The following is a 26,451-nucleotide window of genomic DNA, read 5'->3' as shown; positions in this document are numbered from 1 at the left end:
GCTAAATTTTTTGTGTTTTGTTAGACAGAAATTAAATGTCTCTGAATTATCTTCATATAGGAATTTAAATAATGCAATTATTTATAATTATGGTTTAATTGTGATAAATTAACTGGCAATTAGCCTTAAAAACATTTATAGTAGCATTAAGAAATAACATCACAGGAAACAAGTCTAATTTCAAAGTGTCTCCTCACAATGCTTGGAATTTCTGAGCCAAATGAACAGAAATTAACTATTGACTCTAAAGTTCAAACAAAAATCAGCCAATCTTATCTTCAGTTTCACTATTCCTGAATACTGTCATGTTGACCTCACTTATTTGTCAACATCCTCTCCTTGAACTCCTCAGAGTTCACTGCATCATTATGAATAGGAGCGATCTACTCCTTATCCTCTCTTCTCAAAAACTACTGTTGAAATGCTCTACTAATATTTGAGAGGGGAGTGGAGGAAACTCTGAACTGCCCTGAGACGCTTACAGCCAATAAAGGAGATAAGAGCAGTCTGTTCATGACTGAAATCAAGAACGGAAGAGATACAAAAGGAAAAAAAGATAAATCTGTGCTACTAGTTGACCTGGAAATACATTGTGAGCATATGAGAAACCAAACTAACAGCATTAATAGAACATAAGAAACATTGACCAATTATGTTTTAAAACAAAAATGTATATTTTTGAAGGAAAAAGGCTTTTGGGATTGATCATTCATGATCTCAGTTAGAAATGACAGCTACGCAGTATATATTTAAAGCATATATATTCTATGTACACACATGCTTTCCACGCAATGAAATATGAAAAATGAAATGAAAAATAAATAAAAAACATAATAAAACGCTGTGAAGGTATGCGATTGTATTATTTAAAAAACATACAAATATGACTTTTCTAAATCCTTTTGAGGCCAGTGAAATCCATTAAATTATCACAATATCATATCACAATGCATTTGTTTATAGATTTAACCCTTTTCAGTATTCAGTTCAACTTGTATAGCCCCGATGAATGATTTTGTGAGGTACACTGAGTTAAGCAAATCATAACAGATATTCACATATAGAAAGGGTTTCGTTTACTCTATGGCTTTCCACCTTTCAGATGATGTATATTAAAATTACAACTGTTTTTGGCACCAGAAGCCTTTCTGAACATTAAAAGTGGACATCTGGGAAATAATAAAATGCTACAAAAGTGCAGAATATGGCCCCTTTAATAAATAATCGGAGGAGCAGAGGTCAGCAGTGTGTTCGGTGTCAGAGAAGATATATGCATCTGGGATTTAAATGGGGCCTCTGCCAACAGGGATGCTGGGGGAAAGGAGCTGCATAAAAACCACAGACAAAACCCTCCGCCATGATCAATGGCTAAAGTCGAGGTAAAGGGCCCTGAAGAATCTAGGCCAGGAGTTCAAATCCCTGCTGTTTCTGAATTAATGATGGTTCACACTCATGCCCGAGACACTCTCATGCAAGTCTGTTTTGTACAGTCCTGCTCATATTAAAAGGAAGGGCAAATAGAGCTCTGACTAACAGGAAAAATTGGATCATGTAAAATCATTTTTCCTTGTGCCCTCGTCTCCATGGTTCCCTCCTATTACGATCAGATTGCATGGCATTGTCTTTTCTTCTCTCTCCCGCTAACAGGCCCGTTTTCATGCTTGGTAAACACCATGAAAGCGTGGGTGAGAAAAAGGGCGGACATTTGTATATGCATGTTTGCGTGTGTATTACTAGACAAAAACGAATGAGACAACTTAAGTTTAAACAGAAGGAGGAATGCAGGCGGTACATCATAAGATGCATGCGTAAGAGCAAGAGCATCTCAGAAGAGACATTTCATAATATCAGCTCATTCTGGATACTGATCAACAGGTTGTGTAGATCAATATCCAGCATGTTGTTCTCTCCGGTGTAAAAGGAAAAGCAAGGGAAGATGCTAGGAACTGCACAATGGGAACGTTGTTCGCCAAAGTATGCAGGCCACACACTGGGACGTCCCATACCTGAGACTATGGAAAACACACACACACACACACACATTTTGACAAGGTAGATCTTGTACCTGTCAGTGGAAAATTTGTGTCATTGTACATACAAAAATGTATGAAAATCAGTTCCATTTTTTCATGTAAGGAAGAAAAACAAAGATATTTGAAAAAAGATTAAGAGTGTTTTGTTCATACAGTCAATGGGATTTAATTAGTTTTGGACCCCACAGGCTTTTAATACAAGGACTATAAATAGTTCTTTAAAACATCTTTTATATTTAATAGAAGAAAGTAAATCATACAATTTTTGAATGACATTTCAGGTGAACTGTTGCTTTAAGCTAGATCCTGATCACATGATCTCTACATAATAGCAGGAAAACTGATGGCATGCAAGTATAGGGAAAGCAACCGACTGCTTTAATAGGCCGAAAGAGAGAGAGACAAAATGAGTGAGACATCAATACATCCAGCTCTACATCCTTGCCATTGGATAAATCAATAAGAGGAAAACTTTAGTTGGGTCCGGCTCTCACGACTGGCTTCATGCCCATCTCCGCGCATGGCACACAATGGGACACTTTAGTCCCCATTGAGCCCCACTCAACCCCACCCCTCCACGATGCACTCAAACACACTCACTCAGAGTACGGTGAAGCTCTGGATTAGACTTCATCTATTTTTAACTATTGTTTCATATGCAACAAAAGGGCCCAGAAAAGGGCACAGGATTCCTGCTGTGGAGTATTTTTAGGTATTCAAATGTTTTAATGGTTCTCACAACTTGCGATACTTTTTGAATAAAGTGCAAACTTCTGCACAGGCAATTTTACCTGTGTAAACATGCAAGTTTAAAAAAATCTAAGACAAAAAATAAGAAATAAATAACCCTGTATATTTAAAAGGGTGATGAAAGTCTCTCTGACAAGCTTGATTATTGTTTTGATGAAGTTTGGCATATAATTTAGACCCGTTTCCTGATGGGACGGGATCCATCCGTGATCTTCCGCAAGTGATTACAGGATGATGTCTGAATGCTTCAGACAAGAGCTCAAGTAATGAATCATCAGGTTTAAGCTTAGCTAAGTACATTAGTGGTTATTTCCCTGGCATTTATGTGCCATTAGCAGCAAGACAGAGTTTGTTTTTGTGTCTAATACTCAACTCTGAGTGATATTAAACTAATGTGCCTTGAGGGATCACACACACAAATGAGGTTACATTAACAGTGAGCATTTGGCCAAAAGAGGTTCTGCAGTAAAGTGGAAAACTATTTTCAGCTTAAAGGTACTTTTTCTTTTTTCCATTAGATGTATTAGACTGCTGCACTGCCTTCACCTGCACAATTTTCTTCAAAGCCTGGTTAGCTAAGTCAACGAACCAGAATACATAGAATATAAGCAAAATGTTATGTTTATTTATTAAATATATGAATATCATATAATATAAATGATATAACTATAAATATAGATGTAAATATTTTTAAACTACATACCATATATGTCATACAATTAAGCACGATAAATCATTTGGCAACACTAGAAAAAAGTATTATTTAAAAATTATTTGATTTACTGAGACCAAACATGAAATGTGTTTCTTGCAGTACCTTTCAAGTAAGCCTGTTATCAAAGAATAAAAAAAACCCTGCATAAACACTCATTAATCCTCCACTGCATATTGCATACAAAATGTGCAAAAAGTGTTTGGGGTCATGTAACAGCCAGAAAAAGCGAACGAGCGAGAGAAGCGAGACATGAACTTTGGCTGTGATGGGGAGGGTCGTTTTCTCCCTGAACAGGTTGAGACAGATATTGAGTAACTAACATTCCTATCTAATTCATCTGCTCTGGGGGGTCAGAAAGAGCCTCATACCTGTGTTAGAGGAAGCCTCTAAAGCAGCATCACTATTACTGCTCTTCATACTTCAGTTACCACTCAACAGTATAATATTAAACGTGTGGTGTTGAACCTGCTCTATATGTACCATTGGCATGAATGGTATTTAAAACCATGTGGAAGTATTTCTTAACCTGCTAGGAGATCTCTTTTAATTCTTGGGCCAAGCTACCATTAACCACCTATCAACCATTATTCATTCATTAGTAACTACAGAGCAGCATGCTAAAGCACTCAGATCAATGTCTTGTCAGCTGCCTAAAACAATTGTGCACTTCAGATTGTCTACAGACGGAAATTTGCTGCCATTAATATATGTAGCACATCTCTCTCTCACTCTCTTCTTACTGATGTATGTATAAAAGCTCATGTACTGCTTTTTAACAAGCTGGTTTAAGTGGTACTGAAAAAACACCAGCCACATAAAAGAACTCAGTACAAAGCCAGTCACTGCTCTCTGCCTCCATTCAGAGAGAGAGAGGGGGAGGGAGAGAGAGATAGAGAGAGAAAAGAAAGTATGTTGTCTGAGCGTTGTTCATGGCTTAGTCTCTGTCACATATTACAGCCATATTCAGCTGAATGAGACCAAAACTACATTAGCCAGGTTATACATCTAAGTATACCAGTGATTAATCTAAATATATAACAGATACTCAAAAATGTTTTATTCAGCAAAGGTGCATTTAACTGAATTAAAAAAAAAGTTATAGTAAATGCATTTATAACACTACGAAAGATTGCAAATGATTTAGATAAGTTCTGGTATATTTTACTTTCTATTCATCAAAAAATGAAAAAAAGTTTTCGACACTGATAATAATAAGAAATGTTTCTTGAACGTCAAATTAGCATATTAGAATGATTTTTGAAAGATCATGTGACACTGAAGACTGGCGTAATGATGCAATAATTGCAATAATAGTTGACAATACTTTTATTGCTATTATATTACTGCATTTTTCATCAAATAATGCAGGTTGGAGAGCATACAAGAAAAAATTTACAATTTCTAAACTAAAGTATTGTTTAAATAAAAAAAACTTTATGTTCTCATATGTCTGCTCACATAATAAACAATTAATTAAGATACTATTACATGTACATTTATTTAATTTGTGTCGTTGTTCTGCTGACTAAAATAAGACAGAACGAGCAAACACTTCCCAAATTTCTACATATTTATATAAATTTTTCGGAAATGGGTTCAAGCACGTTTTTCTGTGTGCAGATTCTTTGTGACCCAAAGTAATACACAGTAATTTCGAATATATTCATAAAGTAAGATGTGACCCAAGCTTCTCAAAGTAATGCATTGTAGCTTGATCGCTAATTGCTTCCCATTAAATCCAGACAAACCACTTCTTGAGACACGAAGCTATACTCAGAACTCAACAGAGAAACTTTAGTTGTCAGTAAATTGCTTCCCTTCCTCTCTTTCTCATTTGGGCAGCATATAGGCTCTGTTCGGCGGTGCTGACAATTTATGTAGAAGCCACTGGGAATGCTATAGAAAAGCACAAGTAATGTTTATTTACCGTGATGACACTTTAGAAAGTAATACTCTTAAATTGCCCCTGGCTGTTCTGCTATTCACAACCAACCTTCGATGCACAAGACAGAGCGTTGAGAGCAGAAAAAAAGAATAAAAACACCTCTAGATACTCCAGACTCCAGTAAGATTGGATGAGATTCAACTTAGGGCCCACCCTTGAAATTCTACACTCATGTGCAATCCACAAAAGCGCCTGCTGTAGACGAGTATCAGATGACTCTACTGTACGCTGAATAATCTGATATGTGCGTTTGGGTGGGGGTGTGATAGAGAGATGATAAATGCAAGGAATGCATCAGTAACGTACCTGTCCTAAGTCCAGAGTGACGTTGACCTCGTTGTATTTCGCACTTCGGGAGAGAGGAGGGCTCTGCCACCAACGCTCGGTGCCATCGATGGCATTGTTGATGGGATGCGCTCTGTTAGTGTCTTCTGAGGTGCAGATGTCACAGTACTGGCCCTGATAAAGCAGGAAGTACAATTAAACACTCTCTATCAATCAAGACAACAGTGATTCGTTAAATAATAAAGTAAAGAGTCATTACTGAACACTTCAGTCATTTTAAAGAGCTGAGAACTGTACAAAGTTAGAAACTGACATTTTTGGGCATGTTTGCACCACTAACTGATTTGCATAATTCTTTGAGGGACCGCAGAAAGCATGTGCAAATAAACGACTATTCACAGACGCAATCCCTTCTTTCCACATTCCCCCTTTATTTGCTTCACTTTTTATCTGTTTATTTCTGATAATACAGTCTGGAGGACACCATTAAAACTTACTTTCTATGATAAGATGATTTGTAGAAACTCACTGAAAAAGATGCGCAGACTAAGCAAAGTAAAACATTTTAGACAATTTATCAGAAGAAACCAAAGAATTCACTCCCACTTCTGGCAACCATTTTTAATATTATTTACAGCTATGTATACTGGGCCCGGAAATAGATTCATTTTTAACAGAATAAATGGGGAGAACTGATCGTAAATTTGCTAAATTATGTTAAGACCACCCGTGTGTGAGAGTTTCAGAGACTGATGAGATGAGATTTCCTTTGACTAGCCATTGATTTAGCCTTTAATTACAGCCAATTATCATGGTTACTATAGTTGCTATTATTACTGTAAAATAATCATAAACGGATATGGGATGTCTTCAAATACTTGTTTTTACTCACACAATAATGTGTGTATACTAAAATAATGAACACAAAAAACATAATCACTCTAACTACACTTATCATTTTTCTTCAAAAAAGATAACACCCTAAAATAATTGCACATCACTGTTTGTACTGCATAACATAATAACAAAAACTACGGATAAGCAATTTGGATAAAATGATTGCGACTTGACTGCAGGCATGTGATGTTGTGTCTTGAGAAGATAACCACAGGAGGTGCCTGCAACAACCGATCAAGTCGCAACGTTTTATTAACATATTCTTTGAAGTGTGGTGCAGATCTGTGTGCCTCCCTCAAGGTCTTATATGAAATGCCACACATTCCTCAGGGAAAATCCCAGTAGCAGAGCTGCTCGGGGTTTGCGTTTTACGCTTTACAATGTTTAAACATTTCACTCACTCCCCAACAAGCTATGCCAAGTCCCTAAGCCTGCTGTTTATAAGGCTTCATCAGAGGTCTCTTATGAGGAACGATAGCACTTTATAGGGCTCTGTGGCCCTTTTACCTTAAGCAGGTGCTCTCAAAAAAAAGATCAAGATATTGCACAGTTCCTACTAAGACCCAAAGCAATATTCTGACTTTACAAATTTATATATACATATAATACTATGTATTTAGACAAGGGACTAATAAGTCCAATATATACATAAGAATAAAATATGGTAATAAATCTTCTGGATGTGTATTATGGCAGCCGAAATACAGACTAATATGTCATAAGGGTCAGTTTTTATTAAACTGAGATTTATACATCATGTGAAAGCTTAATAACAAAGCATATTATTAATTAAAAGTTTTGGTATATTTACAGTAGGAAATTCATCAAATATTAAAAATCTATAACTCTGACCTGTATAGTTGGCCATTGCTAAAAATAAACCTGTGGACTGGTTTTGTGGTCTGGGGTCACAAATGCTCATTCAACATTTTGTTAGCATCTGTTATGTAGCTGTAAAAACACTAAAAAGTGCATTTCAAAAAGTCAAATATTAGAGCCCAATATCAGCTGTAACTAATACCAACTAACATCAAAGTGTGCTTTATCTATTTTCAGTAACGTAGCCCGAAGAAAAGTAAGTATTTCCCACATCTTTACCTGAATAGTCTGACTTGGGTCCCCTGACACGGGCCCCCCGACCAGTTTGCAGTACAGGTCTTGAATCGCCTGCTGGCTCTCGTCCACTCCGCAGGTTGCCGTGGCCGTGATTTTAGTCCCCTCCGCTAGATTAAAATACGGTGGGTGCAGACTGAACCCGTTCACGCCGTTGACGGGCAACTCCTGCGCCGTTAAAGCCTCAAAAAGCAGCAGCGACAGAAACGCTAGCACCGGTCCCCTCGCCATCTTCACCTGTGCCGCACACTCAACGCTGCTACAGCCGGTCAAAATGTCCACGGAGCGCGTGCTGTGAAGTTAGTCACGGACATCAGGAGACACTCACACACGGGAAGCGGTTTCGGTTTCTTTGCGTGTAATGCACGATGACGGGCAGATATGGTGGGCACCTTCTCTCGCGGTCTCTGCCTCTGTGCTGCTGGGTTCAGTTTAGAGAGGGCAGTGCACTGAGTGTGTGTGTGTGTGTGTGTGTGTGTGTGTGTGTGTGTGTGTGTGTGTGTGTGTGTGTGTTGAGCTGAGAGGGCAGTGCAGTGCATGTGCAGTCCTGTCGCTCACACACACACACACTGCGGGACCCAGTGAATAGGTGTTATGTCACTGCTGAGGACCCCATTTCTGCGCATTTATAAAACTAGGGACACTCATTCTGTCCTTTACTCATCCATATTGTTCCATTTGACAATAACGATAAAGTTATCACTGTCTTTTTGACACTGAATATACACAATAAAGACATACAAATATTATAAAGTCGCGGTCTACACGACTCGTGCGCTATATTACTTATCATGTTCATTTTCTAAAGAAATTAGATAACTTACTGTGAGGAAAAGACGCTGAATCTCAAATGTGCGCTTAGGAGATTCATGGACCGAGTCGAATCTTAAATCTGAATGAATCCGAGTGATTCGATTCTCCCCTTCAATCACAATTAACCTTAACTTTATATATATGTATGTATGTGTATGTATGTATGTATGTGTATGTGTGTGTGTGTGTGCAGCCGTGACTGTATTGTATGGCACCACGCCTCGAGTACCTTAACTTTTATGAAATGGCCTACTGGCAAAAATATGTATTACTATGTTAAAATCGTTAAATGCTACGCTTCAGCTGCTTTCAGTTAGTCAGTCCTTGAAATTAAACACGACGTAGTTTGGAGCTCAAATAAAAACTAGCTTGCGTCTATAACGTTAACGTTATTAGTACGTATTACCTCACATGCATTTTTCTCCTTTAAAGCAGACTTAAACTTCGCCGAGTGCACGGTATTAAACTTCGCCGAGTGTACGGTACTGTTGGCTAACGCTTAACGTTTAAATAATAAATAAAACGTTGAAACGTTTAAATAATATTCCCCCTGAATTTCGAAAACAAACACATAACGCCTGAGAAGACCGCCGTCTTAGACTGACAGGGGCGTGGCCTTAAAATTACAGGTGAATTAAACGGTTAAAGCTAATTAGGTTTTTACAACTAACTAACACATCAGCGACATAAATACGGATACTAAAAGCAAACATTTATGAAAAGTAAAAAAAAAAAATGTTGTTGTAAAAACATTTATGTTGCTACGGGTGGTTGCTAGGTTGCTAAATCTGATTGAGCGGTGTTGGTGAAGCAGTCACAGCTATTAACCAGTTACTATATATGTTTATTTTTCATAAGACTGCTCTGAAGAGTAAGATGTAACAATGTGTGAAAGTATTGAAAAATGCTAATTTGGCTTTTTGCTATTGGCCTATTAAAGAGCTATGGTATTCATGAGGTTTTCCTAGGTATTACCAAGAGGTCATATATTTATTTAAAAAAAAAAAATTGCATATAATTTTCAACAAATAGGCCTATATGTTAACTAAATATATGGCCTGTGTTAGTATATAGTACATATATAGTGTGTGTGCATGCACAAGTTTTTGTTTGCCTGCAAGTACTCCAAGTATTTTACCAGTTTTTGGTCTTTTTAAGTCTCTGATCAGTGCGGTATAAATCAAAAGTTGTCACGGCAGATAAGTAACATTTGTACCGAGCAGAGACCCAACGGAGCATGAGGTATACACCGTCCAGCGCTGTGAGATTTCCCACCAGAGCTCGTTCACATTCCTCCACACCTCAGGCTTTCATTTTCCTGTCCGCAGAACCTGAGGTTTAATTAAATGGCAGCGCTCCAGAGAACAAAGCAAGAGAGAGAGAGAGAGGGGACAGAGGGAGGAGAGGAGCAGGTGTTTTCTTCACCCAGCGTTTTGGACACCTGAAACACAGCCAGCATATCTGACTACGAGTCATAAAACACACAAACACACACTTTTATTCACACTCCCCTCCGATCCAGCAAAGTTCATACTTAATTGCTGCAGAATAACAAGCTCTAACGAGTTATATTTAGGTCAAAATGAAAACTGCGTCACCATTTATTCGACCTCATGTCATTTCAGCACAAAAGGGCAGGATGTCCAGGCTGCTTTTTAACATGCACTCAAATTAGGGCAACGAGTGGCTGTCGAAATGTAAGGATAAGATGGCAACCAGATGTCTGAAGACATTTAGCAGCTTTCCATTAACAAAAACAGACAAACATGGCTTGTTCTTATCCTCCCCTGCTGATTCACGTCACTTTTAATGAACAAAGCTTAAGGCTGACACTAATATTTTCATCTGTCCTACACATGTTGACCTCTGAACTTTGCTCTCAGGGGAGTGTCTCAACAAACTGGCAGGGGTCGGACCGCTGTTTGACTTCGGAAGGCTAGAGTCCTCCTGCTAATGCAGACGAACTCTCATTCACTTCCAAACAAGAACACATTTCAAAACGAAAGAAGAGAGAGACAAATCTCACAACAGAAGGATAAGGGAAATGCCATCCGGCTGTCACATACTTCCTTTATGGACAAGAGAGTCAACTCGCCAGACAAGAGATGAAAGAGAGGGAGAGGGGGTTGCTTCTTTTTGTCCGAAGTGTCTGTGTCAGTGTATTAGTTTCTAGTCTTCTTGACCGAGGACTTAGTGACCTCCCGGTTGCCAGGGAAACACCCGTTACACCCTTACAGACTCTAGTGACTAAACTAGGGTTGTTCTTATTATACGAGACGGATGTGTTTTTCCGTCTCAAATAAAATGCTGAGTGACAGTGAGATTGTTTGATGAAGTTCAGAGGAAGCCGTGTTGTGACTAAAACACAGTTCCGACGTGGCATATTCATATACTTCAAACACAGACGTGAGCAGACATGCCCGACCTTTACTGTGATGTGGTTCTGAGCTCTTTTTCACCTGTCCTAGCTGGACTCTTTAGGACGAGCTGGGTCATTGTTTTAACCAGTAACTGTGAGATACAGAAAAAAAATCACTGACTCCCCTTAGTTACTGTTGCTACTCCTAATCATGCTCCTGCTCTGTAAAAATACATTGCAGAGCAAAGAGGAAACTGGCAAGATGCCGACAGACAAGTATACTTTCAGCATGAAACAAACTGTCAGCTTGTAAATTTGTCGTTTTTAATAAATTCATACTTTAAATACCATTTCTGTGGCTCGCTAACATGTTTTTGACTGATCCCTGTAGCTCCTTCATCTCTCCATCTTTACTAGTGATACAAAATAAACAAGAAAGAACATGGTGTCTTGTCTCAACCGCAGAAAGATATCAGTATACACCATATTTCCAGTTCAAGTCCACCGATGTTAATCAATCTGTCGGACAAAAAAAGATTCGGCGCTGTGATTGGACAGAATACCTGCAGACTCAATTATGAGATATACATTGCGAGATATAAAAAGTATCAATTCTAAAAAATGGTGCAATTTTTTAGATCAAATTTTATTTATGTATTTTCATTGCAATTACAAATCTGAAGTCACATTTAGAAGAAAGTCACACCTATGAAAAATAGATGTAACTGATATTGAAGAGATCCAAAGAAAATATAACGTTGCAATTATGAGATATAAAGACGGCTACAAGAAATAAAATGACAATGATGAGAAGTCACAACACTGAAATATAGTCATCTATGATATACAGTTGCAATTATGAGATATAAAGACAATTAGAAGATATGAAGAGATATTAAGTCACTATTATGAGACAGATATGGTGCAGATATTAATACAATTACATAGAGATATGAGACAAGCTTGAGAAATAAAATGACAACACTATCACAATTGAGAAATTAAGTCACTACCATGCAATATGAAGTTGCTATCATGATATTACGTAATGTGTTTCTCATAATAATAATGTGATCTAATAAGATGATTTGAATTCTCATAATTCTCATTGTCTTCATCGTTAAGAGAAATAGTATCAGCTGTGAGAAGTAGCTGTAATTAAAATATGAACTCATACAAGATAAACAGAATTGTGACATAGTCTTAAATATGAGAAACAGTTTCACATTTTATTTGTATATTATTTTATTATTAATGGTATTTTCGTATTATTTCTATATAGAATTATGTTCATAAGTATGCTTCACTTGTAATTATATATTTCTAACTTCAACTTGCATTCTTTATACTCTTTTTAGAAAGTCTATGCGATTTTTCGGTTGTTTTGTATGTGTGTGTCTCAACAAACACCAATAGATTACAGGATAGTGAGGAGTGAAAGAGACAAAAGCGCACTCAGTTTTTCCCCTGTCAGACCCTTCCATCCACACGATAATAATGACAGCAGGATCTCAACACCTCCGCGTTAATACAGAGGAAAAAAAAACATATCCCGTGCTAAACATCCACCAGCATTGACAACAAAGAGCCGAAAATCCTCCTGAAGCCAGACTCATATTAAAGGAAATAGAAGGGACCTCGGATTATTTAGCCCCTAGCAAAGACACGAGTGAGGAGCGCTGCATTAAAGTTTCATAAAGTTTCAACAACAAACTTGGTTCCAGTTGAAACAAACGGGAGTTTTAGTCCTAATCCCCAAGTCAAACAGGTATGATGGGTACTAGGTTAATCTTTCCAGCAGCCTAAGCCTTTTTTAGCAATGAGCAAATCACTGGCGCAAATCACATTCATAATCCAAACAAATTTCATCACAGGTACTGTATATATAGCCTTCAGGCATATAGTTTTATTATACTGGCGTCAAGCCCAGAGAGGTTATTGTGTTAGCATGTGAGCGTCACGTCTGACGGATGGCAAGTTTATACAGGTTTGTAGCATCTTTCGCACAAAACAGTGCTTCCTCTTGCTCTTCCCACAGTTTTGTTAAGATCACATGCTTTGAAGTTCAGTCTGCATGAAAGCATAAAATCAGAGCGCTAACTGAGGATAAGGAACAAAAGGCCGGAGGTCTCACCGAGTGAGCAGTGAAGCATTTCAACCAGACAGACAACACTCTATAGCCCTTATAATGATGAGAGAGTATACATCTGACAAAGAACACGCACACGCGGCCGACATGTGACAAACCAGACGTGGATTTCCACACACATAACAAAGCGATTAGCATTAGCTAGTGATTGGTGTTTTCACACACAACATGATAACCATGAAGGGCTGTAAGGGTTGCAGCTCTTCGGCGTCTGAGAGGAAGGAAAGCGAGTCTTTTGTCGTGGGTATAATGCATAAATTAATTGGGCAAAATAAAAAGGCTAACTCTTTTCACCCCGCTCTCTCTGAATCACTGCCTCACTGGAGCCATTGATAAACTGTAACCACAGATTCTTACATCATTAACATGGAGAAAGAAAAGATGGACTATTCAAACCAAGGGTAATGATGACACTTTACTATGAGGTTCAATTTGTTAACATGTAACTACTATATTGGTTAACATGAACTGACTGAAAAATATTTCCAAGGCACTCATCATGTCACCATACTATTGAAGTCAAAAGTCGTATCTGTTAATATTAACATATAATTAACCAATATTAACTAATGGAAGACCATCGTAAATTGTTAGCAAAATAATTAGCAAGGTATTAGCATAGGAAGATAACGTTGTCTGCCGCGTTAAACGTCTGTGTTTTTTCTAGCGATTTTTAAAAAATATTTTATCAGAGGTGGTCATATTGTTTATTTTATTTTATACATTAGTTGGAAAATGATCGTTGTGAAAGTGATTCTGCGATGTCGCTCCTCTCATCCTGGACTTTATTAGAATGATTATATTTCCGCTTCAAAAACAAGGTAATGGTTGGAAAGTTTATTGTCATATATATTTTTTTATGAGGATACAATCACATTGTGGGCACATTTGGGACACTTACACTAGTTAGTAATCCTGCATACTATAAAATACCGTTATAAAAAATAGCGTTAAGTGTAGAATGATCGCTACGTGATATCAGGGTGCTGTGAATTTACACAAAACCAATGAAACCAGTCATGTTTGAACGTCATGTATATCGCTCTGTCTTTTTGAGGAAAAGCCACACAAAACCAATGAAACCAGTCATGTTTGAACGTCATGTATATCGCTCTGTCTTTTTGAGGAAAAGCCACAGGCATTTTGTGACCTCTGTAATTAAAGGGAGATAAATAAGCTCTGTAAGAAAAGCTGGGTGCCCGCGCTGACAGAGCACTGAGAGACAAGAAAGAAAGATGGGAGACAGAAATCCCAAAGTGTCTGAAAATAACAGCGTGTCTTTATGATAAACAACAGACTGTCGACATGCGGCTGTGTAAGAAACTAAAGAAGTGAGACAGTTAACAGAACAGGACAACGACTGGGGCAGATCACAGATACACAGCAAGAATACAGATAGGCCTAAACCTTTCCAAAAACACGCTTGAATAAATGTACATTTTTCCACAATGTACTTGTAGCTATTCACTAATTCTTTTCCAATTTAAGCAAAGCTAAAATAAAACAAAACACAAATATTAAATTAACAATTAAAATATAAAATGAAATATTGCATAAAATGAAAATGCACGTTGAGCCAAATAACTAAAACTAAAGTGAAAACAAAATTACAGTTGAAAGCTAATACTAAGCACTAAAATTAAAAACTGAAAATACGCACGTAAAGCTCATGAATATAAATTCAGTTGTATATATTACTAAAATCACATTGGATTTTTTTTTGTATCACAATAACCTTAGAAGGAATCTTAGAAATATTCCTAAATTTATAAAAAACAAAGACATAGATTTTCTCATTAAAGTAACTTGAAAAGCTCAGTAGCTCAGCAACTAATTTTAGTTGTTTATAAGTTTTATTTGAGAGCACACGACCAGTTACACATTAAAACACATTTCATTTTTTTTTAATGAGAACATATTCAAATGAACAGGTTGAAAGATCCCCCTAAAATGATGTTAAACTTAGACTTGCAATCTCAGATTTTCGTGTGGCATCAGACGTTTTGGATCCCATTGTACATGTTATCAAGAGGAAAGCATCATGCTACAAAACATGTATTACATAAAATTAAGAGATTACTGTAACATGTAAGAACAGGCAGTAACACAAGTAACCAGATTTTCTTTCAAACTATATTGTAGTACAGCAACTCAATTTCAGCATTCCTCGGAAAAACAAACGCGTTGTCAGACAGAGGCACATCTGTTTCAGAGGTGTGTGAAACACTGAGAGGAAGAGCTGTAATCTCCCACGGACTCTTTAATAACGGACCAACACTCCTCAAACACCAGTGTTTCCTACATTTCACCTAAACCTCCTCAAATAATGACTGCTTTAAAGCACAGCAGAGAGAGAGAGACAGAGAGTGAAACAGTCTCGTGAAAGCACAAGCATGTTCACTTTTTCCAGTCTCACTGTAACTTTTGATTAGCACGGATCACTAATGCCGCCTAGTGGTGATGTTTCAAAACAATAAATCAACACACACACACACAAAACACTGACTAGACACTCTACACAGTACAAAGCAACATGTCCAGTATACAGCCTCAAGTACTATTTCTTATTTGACATGCCACAGTTCTTTAGAATTGTTCAAAAATGTGGAAAAAGGTAGGCTGTTCCTCTTAAACAGAAATGAAGACACCAACAGAAAGACATGTAAATACTGTTTTATTGTAAGAAATGGACTTCAGTTAAAAATGTGGAACTCTTAACAGCCTGCAAGTACAAAATCAGGGAGAGAGAGACAGTTTGGTCGTGGTGCGGGGCCCACAATGTACTGAGTACCTTCGCTACAGATTGTTCTTAAAGGCCACAGAGCATTGAAAGAAAGGAAGGAAGGGTCAATCGCTGCCTTTAACAGACATTACCTGCTTCCAAACTACTTCCTTCCACATTTTTACTTGCATCCATCCACCTAGTGCCAATATTTAGCAGTTCGGCTTATGTGAAATTACAATGGGATATTTGTCAATGCAAGCCCAGAAATGTGAGTGTCACTTGTTGTCCTATATTGTCTCCTATTTAGACCAGATCCAGCACTGTTATATTCACCCAACTGCAGCAATGCGTCTTATCCAGTGAATCAAAACATCCAGCAAAGAGGCTCGTCTAGCTCAAACAGGCAAATTCTTAAGGGTCAAGGTATTCGATAGCACCAATAACAACTCTGATTGCCGGGTTTGCATGTGCTATTGACGTAGAATGTAACATTGAGAACTACACGCAGAAGATCTGCTATCGATTGAAAATGACCGGTGCACGTGAAAACAATGAAGCTACGCGTCGGAGAAAGTCAGAGTTGGCACAGTGATCTAAAGTCAGAATCATGTTGAATCTCCTAAAAACGACAAATGAAGTGAGCGAGCATTGTCTGGAAAGATCAAACGCGTATCTTCCAGAAAACAAGCGAGAAGTAAAGCTTTCATCTACAAAGCTCATTTACTGGGTATTTTTAGTGTTTTTGCCTGACATGGTTATTTGGGGAATGGTCTTGAAAGAGTGCAAGATTTTAAAAGAACTAATCTCGTGTCCTTAAAAGATTCAGGTCTGAAATAACCAATTTTCCGCTGCCGCCGCTACGACCTACAAATAATTATAAGGAACAAAAGAAAACTTAAATTTAAAACTTTAATAACTTGAATTACAAACATTCGCCAAGAGAGACATTGCGAAGGAAAGGACAGAAAAACGCATTAAATATAAGGCAGTAAAACAGAGAAGAAAACGGGCAGTGTTTGTCTTGTCAACTCAAATTTTGGCCGAGTCCGCCAACGTAGTGGCTACTAACTTCATACGGATCATTCTTTAAAAAGAAAGCAATAAAATTATAATAAAAACATTTAAACTCGTGCAACCGTGGTGCCGCAGTCCACTGGCGTCCTGCAGGCCAAAGCGCACGAACTGAGTGTTAGTACGCGCGTCGACTTGAAAACGACGCTTCACTATATCCATAAAATAAAGAAAAGAAACGTCAGACTGGGTCCACTCCCTCCAGACAGTCTGTATAAGGCACAGTCACTGAGGATAGACTGGAGCGGTGGTGACTGCTACCTGCCTTATGCTAAAGCAAGCACCAAAACCATGAGTGGAAACTAGGAAGCGAGAGGGGTTCTGCGGTGAACTAACGCACGTTTTGTCATTCCGTCCCTCGGTTTCGTGTCAGTAAGGTACGGTACGGAGTAAGACGTGATCACAGATATGTACCGCAGCAGTGAGGGTGGGGAGACGCCGCCTATCAATCACTACAGAGGATGTGTCCAAGACATTTCAAATAAGATAAATACATTTACAGGTGTCTGAAAGAGGAAAGCAATATTAGATTGTATATTACAGACGGGAAACACACTCTTCCTCGGAGAGAAACAGGAGTATCGTGGCAGCCAGAGGTCTGAGGGCATTAAAACAGTTCTGTCGACATGAAGTGTGTCTATGCATGCTTTTAGCAGACGCAATGGGGTTCGGTATGGAGTTTGTTCGGAAGTCCAAAATGCATAATATGAAGTGTGGAGGGCAGGGTAGTGACTGTGTGAAGAGGACGGGAATGGAGAGGTGAGGAGGGGAAAACTGCAGCGAGTCGTGAGCATTAGAACTCCTCCTGGTCCTCTGACTCAGCGTCTGGTATGACAAACCCCTCCTAAAAAAAAAAAAAAAAAAAAAAAAGAAGAAGAGAGAGAGAGAGAGAGAGAGAGAGAGAGAGAGAGAGAGAGAAAAAAAAAAAAAAAAAAAGACAGACAGAGAGAGAGAGAGATATTGAGTCATTTGATGAGAAAGTCTTGCCATTTAAAAGATTCTTCCGCTGGTTTCCACTGCAGGTGTTGCTCAACAGGAAACATTTCCCTGAACGACACTAGTCTGTGTTTGGGTCAAAGACGAAAAAAGGTGCTTTACATTGCTGCTTGTTTAAATGAATCACAATTTTGATTTTCTTTTTTAGGAGTTAAAAAGTAGGGGTGTGCGATATTGACAAAAAATATCTTGATATTTTCTTGAATTTAACTGATAACGAGTGTTGTTATTGTGCTGATATCTTGAAGACTACTGTAGACAGCTGACGACTTATGTTTTTGATATTCTGTGTTGAGGTTCAAGAATGATTAAAGTGCCTGTCCTTATGAACGGACCACTAAATCATTGACTCAAATGATTCAAAATTAAAAACACAAATCATTCATTAACAAAACGCTGTTGCTCTGTGTGTTGTATATTAACTACTCATTTTGTACAATATATAGTCAAATTTGCAGTTGTTTTCAGGGAACTTACCTCTCTTGGTCGTGTCATGTTGCTTAACTAGGCTGTACATTACAAATATAAATGCAAACTTACATTTTTATTTTGCTTCTGTGTGCAGTTGCGTTCATTAGATTTTTTCACGAGATTTTCACACAGACAAGCGGTTTTAGCCTCATTGGCATTAACTCCTTGCTACTTGTTATCCTATTAATTCCTGTTTACATGCACTGAATGTAATAAATTACATCATGTCAAGCCCTGCCTGCAGTTATGCATTTAAATAAAGTTTTGATATTAAACATAAAACATTGAATACTGATATTTGAAATGTAAAAAAAAAGAAAAAAAAAAAAATATGATATTAAAACCGCCAGTAGGGGACAGCATGTCACTGTTAATAAGTGAGCCACTGAGATTGAACCAAAACGTTTAAACGGCCGTTTAATTCAGAAACGAAACACTGTATTCCTCAGAGATGCTAAACAGTGTTGTGGCGGTTTTTGGAATTATTGAAATAGAGCAAAAACAGGCGGTAAGGTGTAAGGTGTAATAAGGTGTCTGTAAGTATCTAAAAAAACATTTTTATTACTTTTGTAACCATTTATAAATTAATTAGATGATAATTGCAGGTCCTTACACACTGAGCGCATGCGAATGTAAACAGATCACATGAGAATTTTAAGAAATGTTATTCTGTATAAAGAACATGTGAAAATAAAACTGTTCTCAAATACCAACGATAACAAGAACTCAGCAGCATCCACTCTCTTTTCCAGGATACTCTTTTTTTTGGTGTTTGTTTTCATTGGTTTTAAAAACAGCGCTACCACTATCACCATTTTGTGCAACAGAAGCTGCTGTGGTCATGCTATCTTGTCTTAAATCTTATTGGACAGGCCGTTTTTTCGTTGGTGAAACTGAAAATATTCATTGTACTGGACGAAAAAAGCAAAACATTCGCATTTTTTTTGTGCGAATGTTCTTGGTCTATGAGAAAGCATGCATAGGAAGCTGTTATTTTATTCCAGCACTGGAAATTTGTTTCACTTTAAGGCCTTAGCTGTATATACTAAAATAATTTGACACTGGAGGCTTTCATTCACGAAACAAACATATTACGACTGACTAATAGTTAATCTCACCAACAGAATCTAGGAATGCACTGATAATGATCGGCCAAAATGTTTGCTTATTTTGTCAGTAAAGCTGGTTCTGTAATAATAAGTGGAAAATGCCATCAGGTGCATGATTTCACGTGGAGATGCATCAAGTACACAGAGGCATTGTTCACTGATGAGCAGCTCAAATCCAGGCTGATAATGAACATGGTTTCGCGCAGTTCATCAGTGAGACAGACTAAATCCAGAAGAACTGTACCAATGTCCTCAAGATGCTTCAAGTATCCTACCTGCAAAGCTACCTGAGAAGCTATGTGCGCGTGCATCATTTCACAGCAGTTTACACAAGTGCCTAGAAATTTTAATACAGTACTTTTGCAGGTAGGTTTCTTGAAACATTGATGTCTCATTCCAGACAGACTGGATGACGATCAGATCTATGTGGCTGTTGTCAGCCAAAAATCCCACTTGATTATTGAATTATTACAATCAATAACAAAATCAAGGTTTGTAAATGGAAACTGATATTTCCTGCCGACAAACTACAGCAAAAGAAATAACTGACTAATTTTGGCCACCACTATAAATGGAGATATCTTCTAATGAATCATGCAAATTTCTGTCCCTCTTTTTAGCAATTAAACAGAAGCTCTAACGTGCTTGCTAATCATCACAGTTATGCTTTGCTTCACCGTATTTAATGATAATCAATGTTTATGCATGAATAAAAGCCTAAATTAAACCTGTTCATAATATAAAATCAACATTCCTATTTAGAAGACTTGGAATAATTAAACTTTTACTACGTCTTTATAATGAAGCATACTAGTTTTGGTGGAATTGGCAGAAACCACTCAGGTTTGATGAAAATATCTATAAAGTATTATGACTTGTGGGAATAGGAGTGGCATAAAGGTGAAAGAATTTACATTTTTTGGTAAACTATCCCTTTAAGACTAAGAAGATGCCATATCGACCAGAGAATATACCACATATGATTATAAGTCTGAAAAGGTCATGGAGAAGTCATGAAATACACTGGTCAGTAAGTATGGGAAGGCTGTTAATTACTAATATAGTCTGTTTGACTCACGTCTGTGGCATAGAGAATATCCACAATCCTCTGCAGGGTGGGGTCTCCCTCCCCCTCCTTCTCTTGACAGATCAGCTCAATGTTCCTCAGTTTGCCAAAGTAAAAGTCCCGCTCCTTCTCCATGTCCTGGATTGTAGACTTCAAGATGTTTAACTGAAAGTCACCAAAACAAACATTTTAGTCTTAAAAACCCAAAGTTCCATTGTGTTTTTATGCATACATTAAGTAACTAGGTACTATGCTGATGATAAAAAAAAAAAGTGCAGACACTAGACAAAAGGTGAAACGTTTAGTGCACGTCAAGTGCCATTGCTTGTTTCAAACTATTAAAACCGAGAGTCTCACAGTGTGAGTGCATGTAGTATACCTCTTGGACAAGCTCTGCCCTTTCCTCATCACCGCCAGCACCGGGTCTCCGCGCAGAGCCAGGAGCCATTTTGGGTGTTACCTTGGCAACGGCTGCTCTCTGTGGTGCTGTTGGGAACAAGCAATAAATAGTAAGATGATGCCATCAAACTAGATTGAAATTAGGGGGTGTGCACAAATAGTCAAACATTCCCGTATTTATTATTCGAACAATAAAAACACTTTGAATTTTTGATTTGCTGGCAAAGCAGTTATAACTAAACGCACTGGGTGGCGCTGTGGAGCGTGTTCACGAGTTGATTGTATCTGATCACAAAACGGTGACATTTTTCTGCCTCGGTGTGGAATTACTTTCTTCAAAATTATATTACCAAATGATCTGGCAAAATGTAATTACTTCTGATCAAATTGATTAGTGAAAATGATTGGTCAAAATTAATAAAAAAGGACCATCCCTTACTGACAGTATGACACACTGGTTCTCAGTTTCAGTCCTCAAGTACCCTCACTCTGCATATTTTGCATGTCTCTCGTAGTTAACACACCTGATTCTGATAATTAGGGCTGTCACAATAACCACTTTTTGCTGTGCAACATATTACGATAAAATTGTCATTTTAAGGCAATTTTATTCCAATGACAGTATGACAATTATAATAGTATAATAACACTCTTTTAAAGAACATTTGATCTTTTAAGGAATATTTAGAACTGGAATGTGAAAAATTATATACAAATTGTTTAAACGGTGTTTAAACAAAGTCGACATACCGGCTTATTCACATTAACTGGCTTTCCTCTCACATTCGGCTTAAAGCCAAAATATTCCCACACCAGAGCTGAAGATTGCGGCTTTGAAAGTCCATTGGGACTTTGTCCTAACAGGCTGTACAAAACATTATATAACGCAGTGGGTTCACGCCCTCTCTTCACATGTTGCTGTCCACTCGGTGTTTGTGTGTGTGTAAATTAAATTATGAAAAATAATACTTCGCAATACCGTGGTACCAAAAAAAAAAAAAAAAAAAAAAAAAAAGGTGCTCATTTCCATATATTGTGCGATAAGTCAATATATTGATTATCACGAGAGGCCTACCGATAATCAGATCATTAGAAAAGAGCTCCGTTCATAAACTGTGTTCCAATCGACATGGTCCCTACAGTGTTCATCCTCCCTACTCCCTGAGCAGGGGAAATCCGTTAAAGTTTAATGCACTTGGGAAAATTCATTCATGGATTTGTGGGACATCACACACGAAATACAATCTACATGCTTTGAATGCAATATATACATGCGCTTCTAATTGGAATCATGGTGGAATATTCTGATGTCCACCTCGCAGGGCACTTACGTTCGAATAGAACAATAGTTTGAAGCGATAAGAGAAACATACAAAATGTGCAGAGCGGGGCACCCGAGGACTGGAATCGAGAACCGCTGGTATAACAGAACATCACTGGACCCGTTATTGAAATGCACTGAAGTGCAAGTCATTGTGTTGATAATAATGAATTGAACTGCAGTGAAGTGAAAGCAGCAAGCTGGCAATAAAATCACCATGTTAATTAGAACATTATGGTGATGCTCATTTTTCACAATTCAATTAATTCTCAATGAATGAATTTAAAGCATAGAGCGTTTCTCCTTGAACGTCCAGCTTCATTTAGAAACAAGGAAGTATGATGGGTTGTGAAGACCATTTGACACTGCTTTTATGTCCATCTACGCCTACATATTAAAATGACTAACAGTCTAAAAGCATATCAGACTCATCACATGTTCCCTTCTCAGAAGAGTTTCTATCTAGCACTTTCCGTGTGGGTGGGTTAGTTGACACTTAAAACTATTGTAATGTTGTGACTATTAAACATTCAATATATTAGAATGACTGCAACAGTGTCAACTACTCCAGCAACCAAAACCTCAGCTGACACCTCACGTTGTCTATACCACCTTGACTTCAGTGAGCAGATAGTGACTAGTTAGTGAAGATGTATCAGCAGAAACGGGATCAGACTGAAACTGTTACATAAACTACAAACTGGTACAAACTACATTCAAAGTGATCCACCATTACAAACAGTGAAGACATTTAAAAGCCTCATCTTAAGCAGCTGGCGTGGCAGGCTTAACAAGTGAAGATGCTTTTGTCAAAACGAGGACAAGAACAGAATGATCGTTTCATGTACATCTTACTGATGACTTCATGTAAGTGCACATGAACATAATGCAGTGGCTGGTAGATATTAATAAAATGGGAAAAATAAAATAAAAAACACTATTGTTCAAGATTTTGTGGTCGGTAAGATTTGTTTTAAAGTGCTCCTATTATAGATTTTTTAAAAAAGGCTTTCATGAAGTGTGTAACACAGCTCGGTGTTTGGAAAAGAAAAATCACTGAACAAATCGTTTGAGAGTCATTGAACAAATGAGGTAAAAACAAACGCATATAAGAAAATTAAAGCGTTTTTAACCTTGCTTCCATTTTTTTTTTTTAATATTACAGGTTTAAACTATTATATACTTTTATATAATTAAAATAGTAATTGAAAGCAGTGATGGCCAAGCCGTTTGTGATGCCCGATATGCTTTTCTGGCATTTCAAAGTGACAGTAGCCATTGACTTTCATATTATGAATAGTCAAAGCCTTCTTTACTGTTCTCCTGAAGAAAAAAAAGTGACCTACATCATATAAGTTGGCAGTGAGCCGACATATCTATCGAATCACAGCTGGAGAACCTTTTCTGATCCCAACCGCCATCCCTTCCTGTCTCCTCTACACTAAACACGGTTGAATGCTACTGTAGTTCTGAATATCTGACCTTTTTGGGCAGATGTGCTAAACAAAAATGCATGTCTAATCCGAAAACGCTGAGATCAAACTATGAGGAGCACACAACCGGTGCAATGTAACCAACCTGCATTCATGATCTTCTTGGGTTTGCTGAGGGCAGACATGGAGGGGTTGGGTGGAGGCATGGTGTCCTGACCCTGTCGAGCTTCCACTGGGTCATAATCTTTTCCGTCATAGTTGGCATCAAAGAACTTCTTAAACCACTGAACAAATTCAAAATTATCTTGAAATTTGCCCTTTACCAACTTGTCCACCGGGATAATCTGATGGGGAAAACACATTCAAATATTACTTCATGCTTTTATTGATGGCACAGATATTATTTAAACTAAACTGAGCTAGACAATGATGTCTCTAAATTCAATAATGAAATACCTTTAACTGAAAATGAATAGTTTAATCTGGTCATTATACATTACTGACACGCTAGTCTCTTAAGTGCTTTGATGCAATTTGCATTGTTAAGAGAGCTATATAAATAAAGGTGACTTGACTATTAGGGTCATTGTTTTGTTGGTGAAATTAAAGAACAACAAAAAAAAAAAAAAAGTGTAATTGCTTTCAAACTCCAACAATGGTTAGAAATGCTATGGAATATAATTTTTTTTTGATAAAATTGAATTTAATAAACCTAAGTAGCTTGTTGCTGAGTATCTTTTTTTTTTTTTTTTTTTTTTTTTTTTTTTTTTTTTTTAATAATTATCTCAACTTGACCAGACAAACACTACTTGCGCAGACAAGCTTTGAGGAAAAGAAATGAAGAAACTCACTTTGTCAACGCCCATTTTCTTGAAGGCAGCCTGCAATATCTTAAAATTGTGAATGTATTCATGCTCTAACTTTGCACCAAATTTAACTTTCTTCAAAGGTATGCAGCCCGGAAACAGCATGTCCATAAACTGGCAGTAGGCTGCACCTGTAGAGAAAACCAGATTAAAAACACCTCATAAATTGGAGAGAAAAAAAAAAACCTTTACGCCAAACATAACCATTATTATGCAGGCACGCCCATTTCTTTTGCAGTATTGGCTTTGGAAGTATTTTTTCCCATTAATTTTATCATAGAGATTTAAAATAAATCTTCAATAACACAATACAAGCTAGAAACAAAACTAACCAGTGATTTCCTTAAATTTCCATAAATTTTCTTGAGGAACAAAATCATTCTTTTCTTTTACCATGTATGCTGTATAACAAAGTCATATACATTCTGACCTTCATACACTCTTTTTTACAAGGCCACATAAGACTCACCTGAACATAAAAGCTCAATCTTGGTAAAGTTCATCTGTAGAGACTCATTGATCCACGCAAGCATGTCATGGCGACTCAGATTGTCGCTAGTCACTGAGGTGGAATATACGTTCACAGCCATGTCCTAGAATGAAGCAAGAGATAAATGAGACATCATGATGAGTAACCATGTGCTGGAAATTAATAGTGCTCAAACTAGAGCATATAATATTAGGTTACTATTGATCAGCATAATATACCAATATTTTAATATAGGACTTACTCTGTCTCATTTTTTTTTTCCAATAAAGGCTGCTCAATTATTATCATACTGTAAACCTGACCTAGTATAAAGAAGCATAAGCTGCAATGAACGCGTGTAGTCACACGATGTTAAATCTCTTCTGTCCTCTATCCAAGACCAACTAATCCCCAAAACACACCATTCATCATTTTAATAAATAAATAGCCTTTCCTGTCAGCAAAAGCCTTCACGTGATATAAACTATAAAGAAGAACGGCGCTGCAATACAGCATAAACGCGTTAAGCCAGCTAGAGTCTCAAGACACCTTTGCAGATGCTGAGAAAGACAGCAGTAAATGTCAGTCACTTTATCTGTGCATTAAAACCTAATAAGTCGCCCTACCTAGACAGCGTTCTATTCGAAGTCGTTTTAAATTATAAGCGCGTTTGACTCGAATGCGCCTTTGACGCCCAAAACGCTTTCTTTTTAGGCAGCTCGTAGGGTTTTGAGACACAGCCCTTGAGACAAACACCGCCTCAGCTGCTCTTCTACATCCAGGCCTCGCCTTCCACACGATTAACCCTTATAACAGACGTATTTACCGACATTGGTTAAAACAAGAAGGCTAAAATAAACATACGTATTTACTTAGAGCTCAAACAAAGGCCTCATGGACCAGAGTACCGACGAAATATGAGACAAGCCTGGCTAATTCTTTGTCCCATAAAACATCAGCAGCAGCATCAGCTTCCGTTAGCGGCCGGGGCTAACCGTTCATTTCAGCGCACTCGTTTAAAATAAACCATCCCCAGTGGGTATATAACGCTTTAACGACGTTGTCGCAACATAGCCTCTCTCTGCGTCATTCGTTTATACAATAAAATAAAAATAATTTTATCTAACGGTATTTGAGATATCTCGAGTTTTACCTCTCGTTCGCCGGCGCCTCTTTCTCTCAGATCATGCGTCGGTTTGTTCTTAGGGCGTCTTGCGTCATCACGTACAGATACGCACGAAAAGTGACAAAATAAGAGTCTTTCCGTCGCATCGTCATTGCTTCTGTTTGGTAATACGTTGAAGGAATTGTATTTATGTTTCTTCTTGCTTTTTAATATTAAATAATTATTAACACATTCGATATATACATTTATACATAACTAGTCAAACGAGCAAAGAATATGTAAGGGAAGTCACGCTTTAGTTTGGGAATGAATTAGCACTATCAATTACTTTTGTCTGAAT

The 26,451-nt window shown here is 37.6% G+C and overlaps 2 protein-coding genes across 3 annotated transcripts in view; both read right to left on the bottom strand.

The window, feature by feature from the left end:
* Positions 1-8,186, bottom strand: part of lama5 (laminin, alpha 5) — a 67,790-nt gene extending 59,604 nt beyond the window's left edge. For both annotated transcript variants that reach the window (XM_043224765.1, XM_043224766.1), the window contains exons 1-2: positions 7,724-8,186; positions 5,750-5,902 (exon numbers count right to left, since the gene is read on the bottom strand). In XM_043224765.1, coding sequence (XP_043080700.1) covers positions 5,750-5,902; positions 7,724-7,969 — 399 coding nt within the window. In that variant the 5' untranslated portion in view covers positions 7,970-8,186. The remainder of the gene's footprint in view (positions 1-5,749; positions 5,903-7,723) is intronic.
* Positions 8,187-15,716: 7,530 nt separating this feature from the next.
* mapre1b (microtubule-associated protein, RP/EB family, member 1b) lies at positions 15,717-26,210 on the bottom strand. The gene is made up of 7 exons (XM_043224761.1): positions 26,139-26,210; positions 24,986-25,109; positions 24,502-24,647; positions 23,796-23,994; positions 20,877-20,983; positions 20,510-20,662; positions 15,717-17,699 (listed from the first exon to the last, which is right to left on the bottom strand). Exons 2-7 carry the CDS (start codon positions 25,104-25,106, stop codon positions 17,649-17,651), a joined length of 777 nt encoding a protein of 258 aa, XP_043080696.1. The 5' UTR covers positions 25,107-25,109; positions 26,139-26,210; the 3' UTR covers positions 15,717-17,648.
* Positions 26,211-26,451: the final 241 nt, after the last annotated feature.

The sequence above is a fragment of the Puntigrus tetrazona genome, chromosome 23, assembly GCF_018831695.1.
Source record: "Puntigrus tetrazona isolate hp1 chromosome 23, ASM1883169v1, whole genome shotgun sequence".
NCBI classification, from domain to species: Eukaryota; Metazoa; Chordata; class Actinopteri; order Cypriniformes; family Cyprinidae; genus Puntigrus; species Puntigrus tetrazona.
The sequence above is the reverse complement of the archived record's forward strand: the minus strand, read 5'-3'. Positions and strand labels throughout refer to the sequence as shown.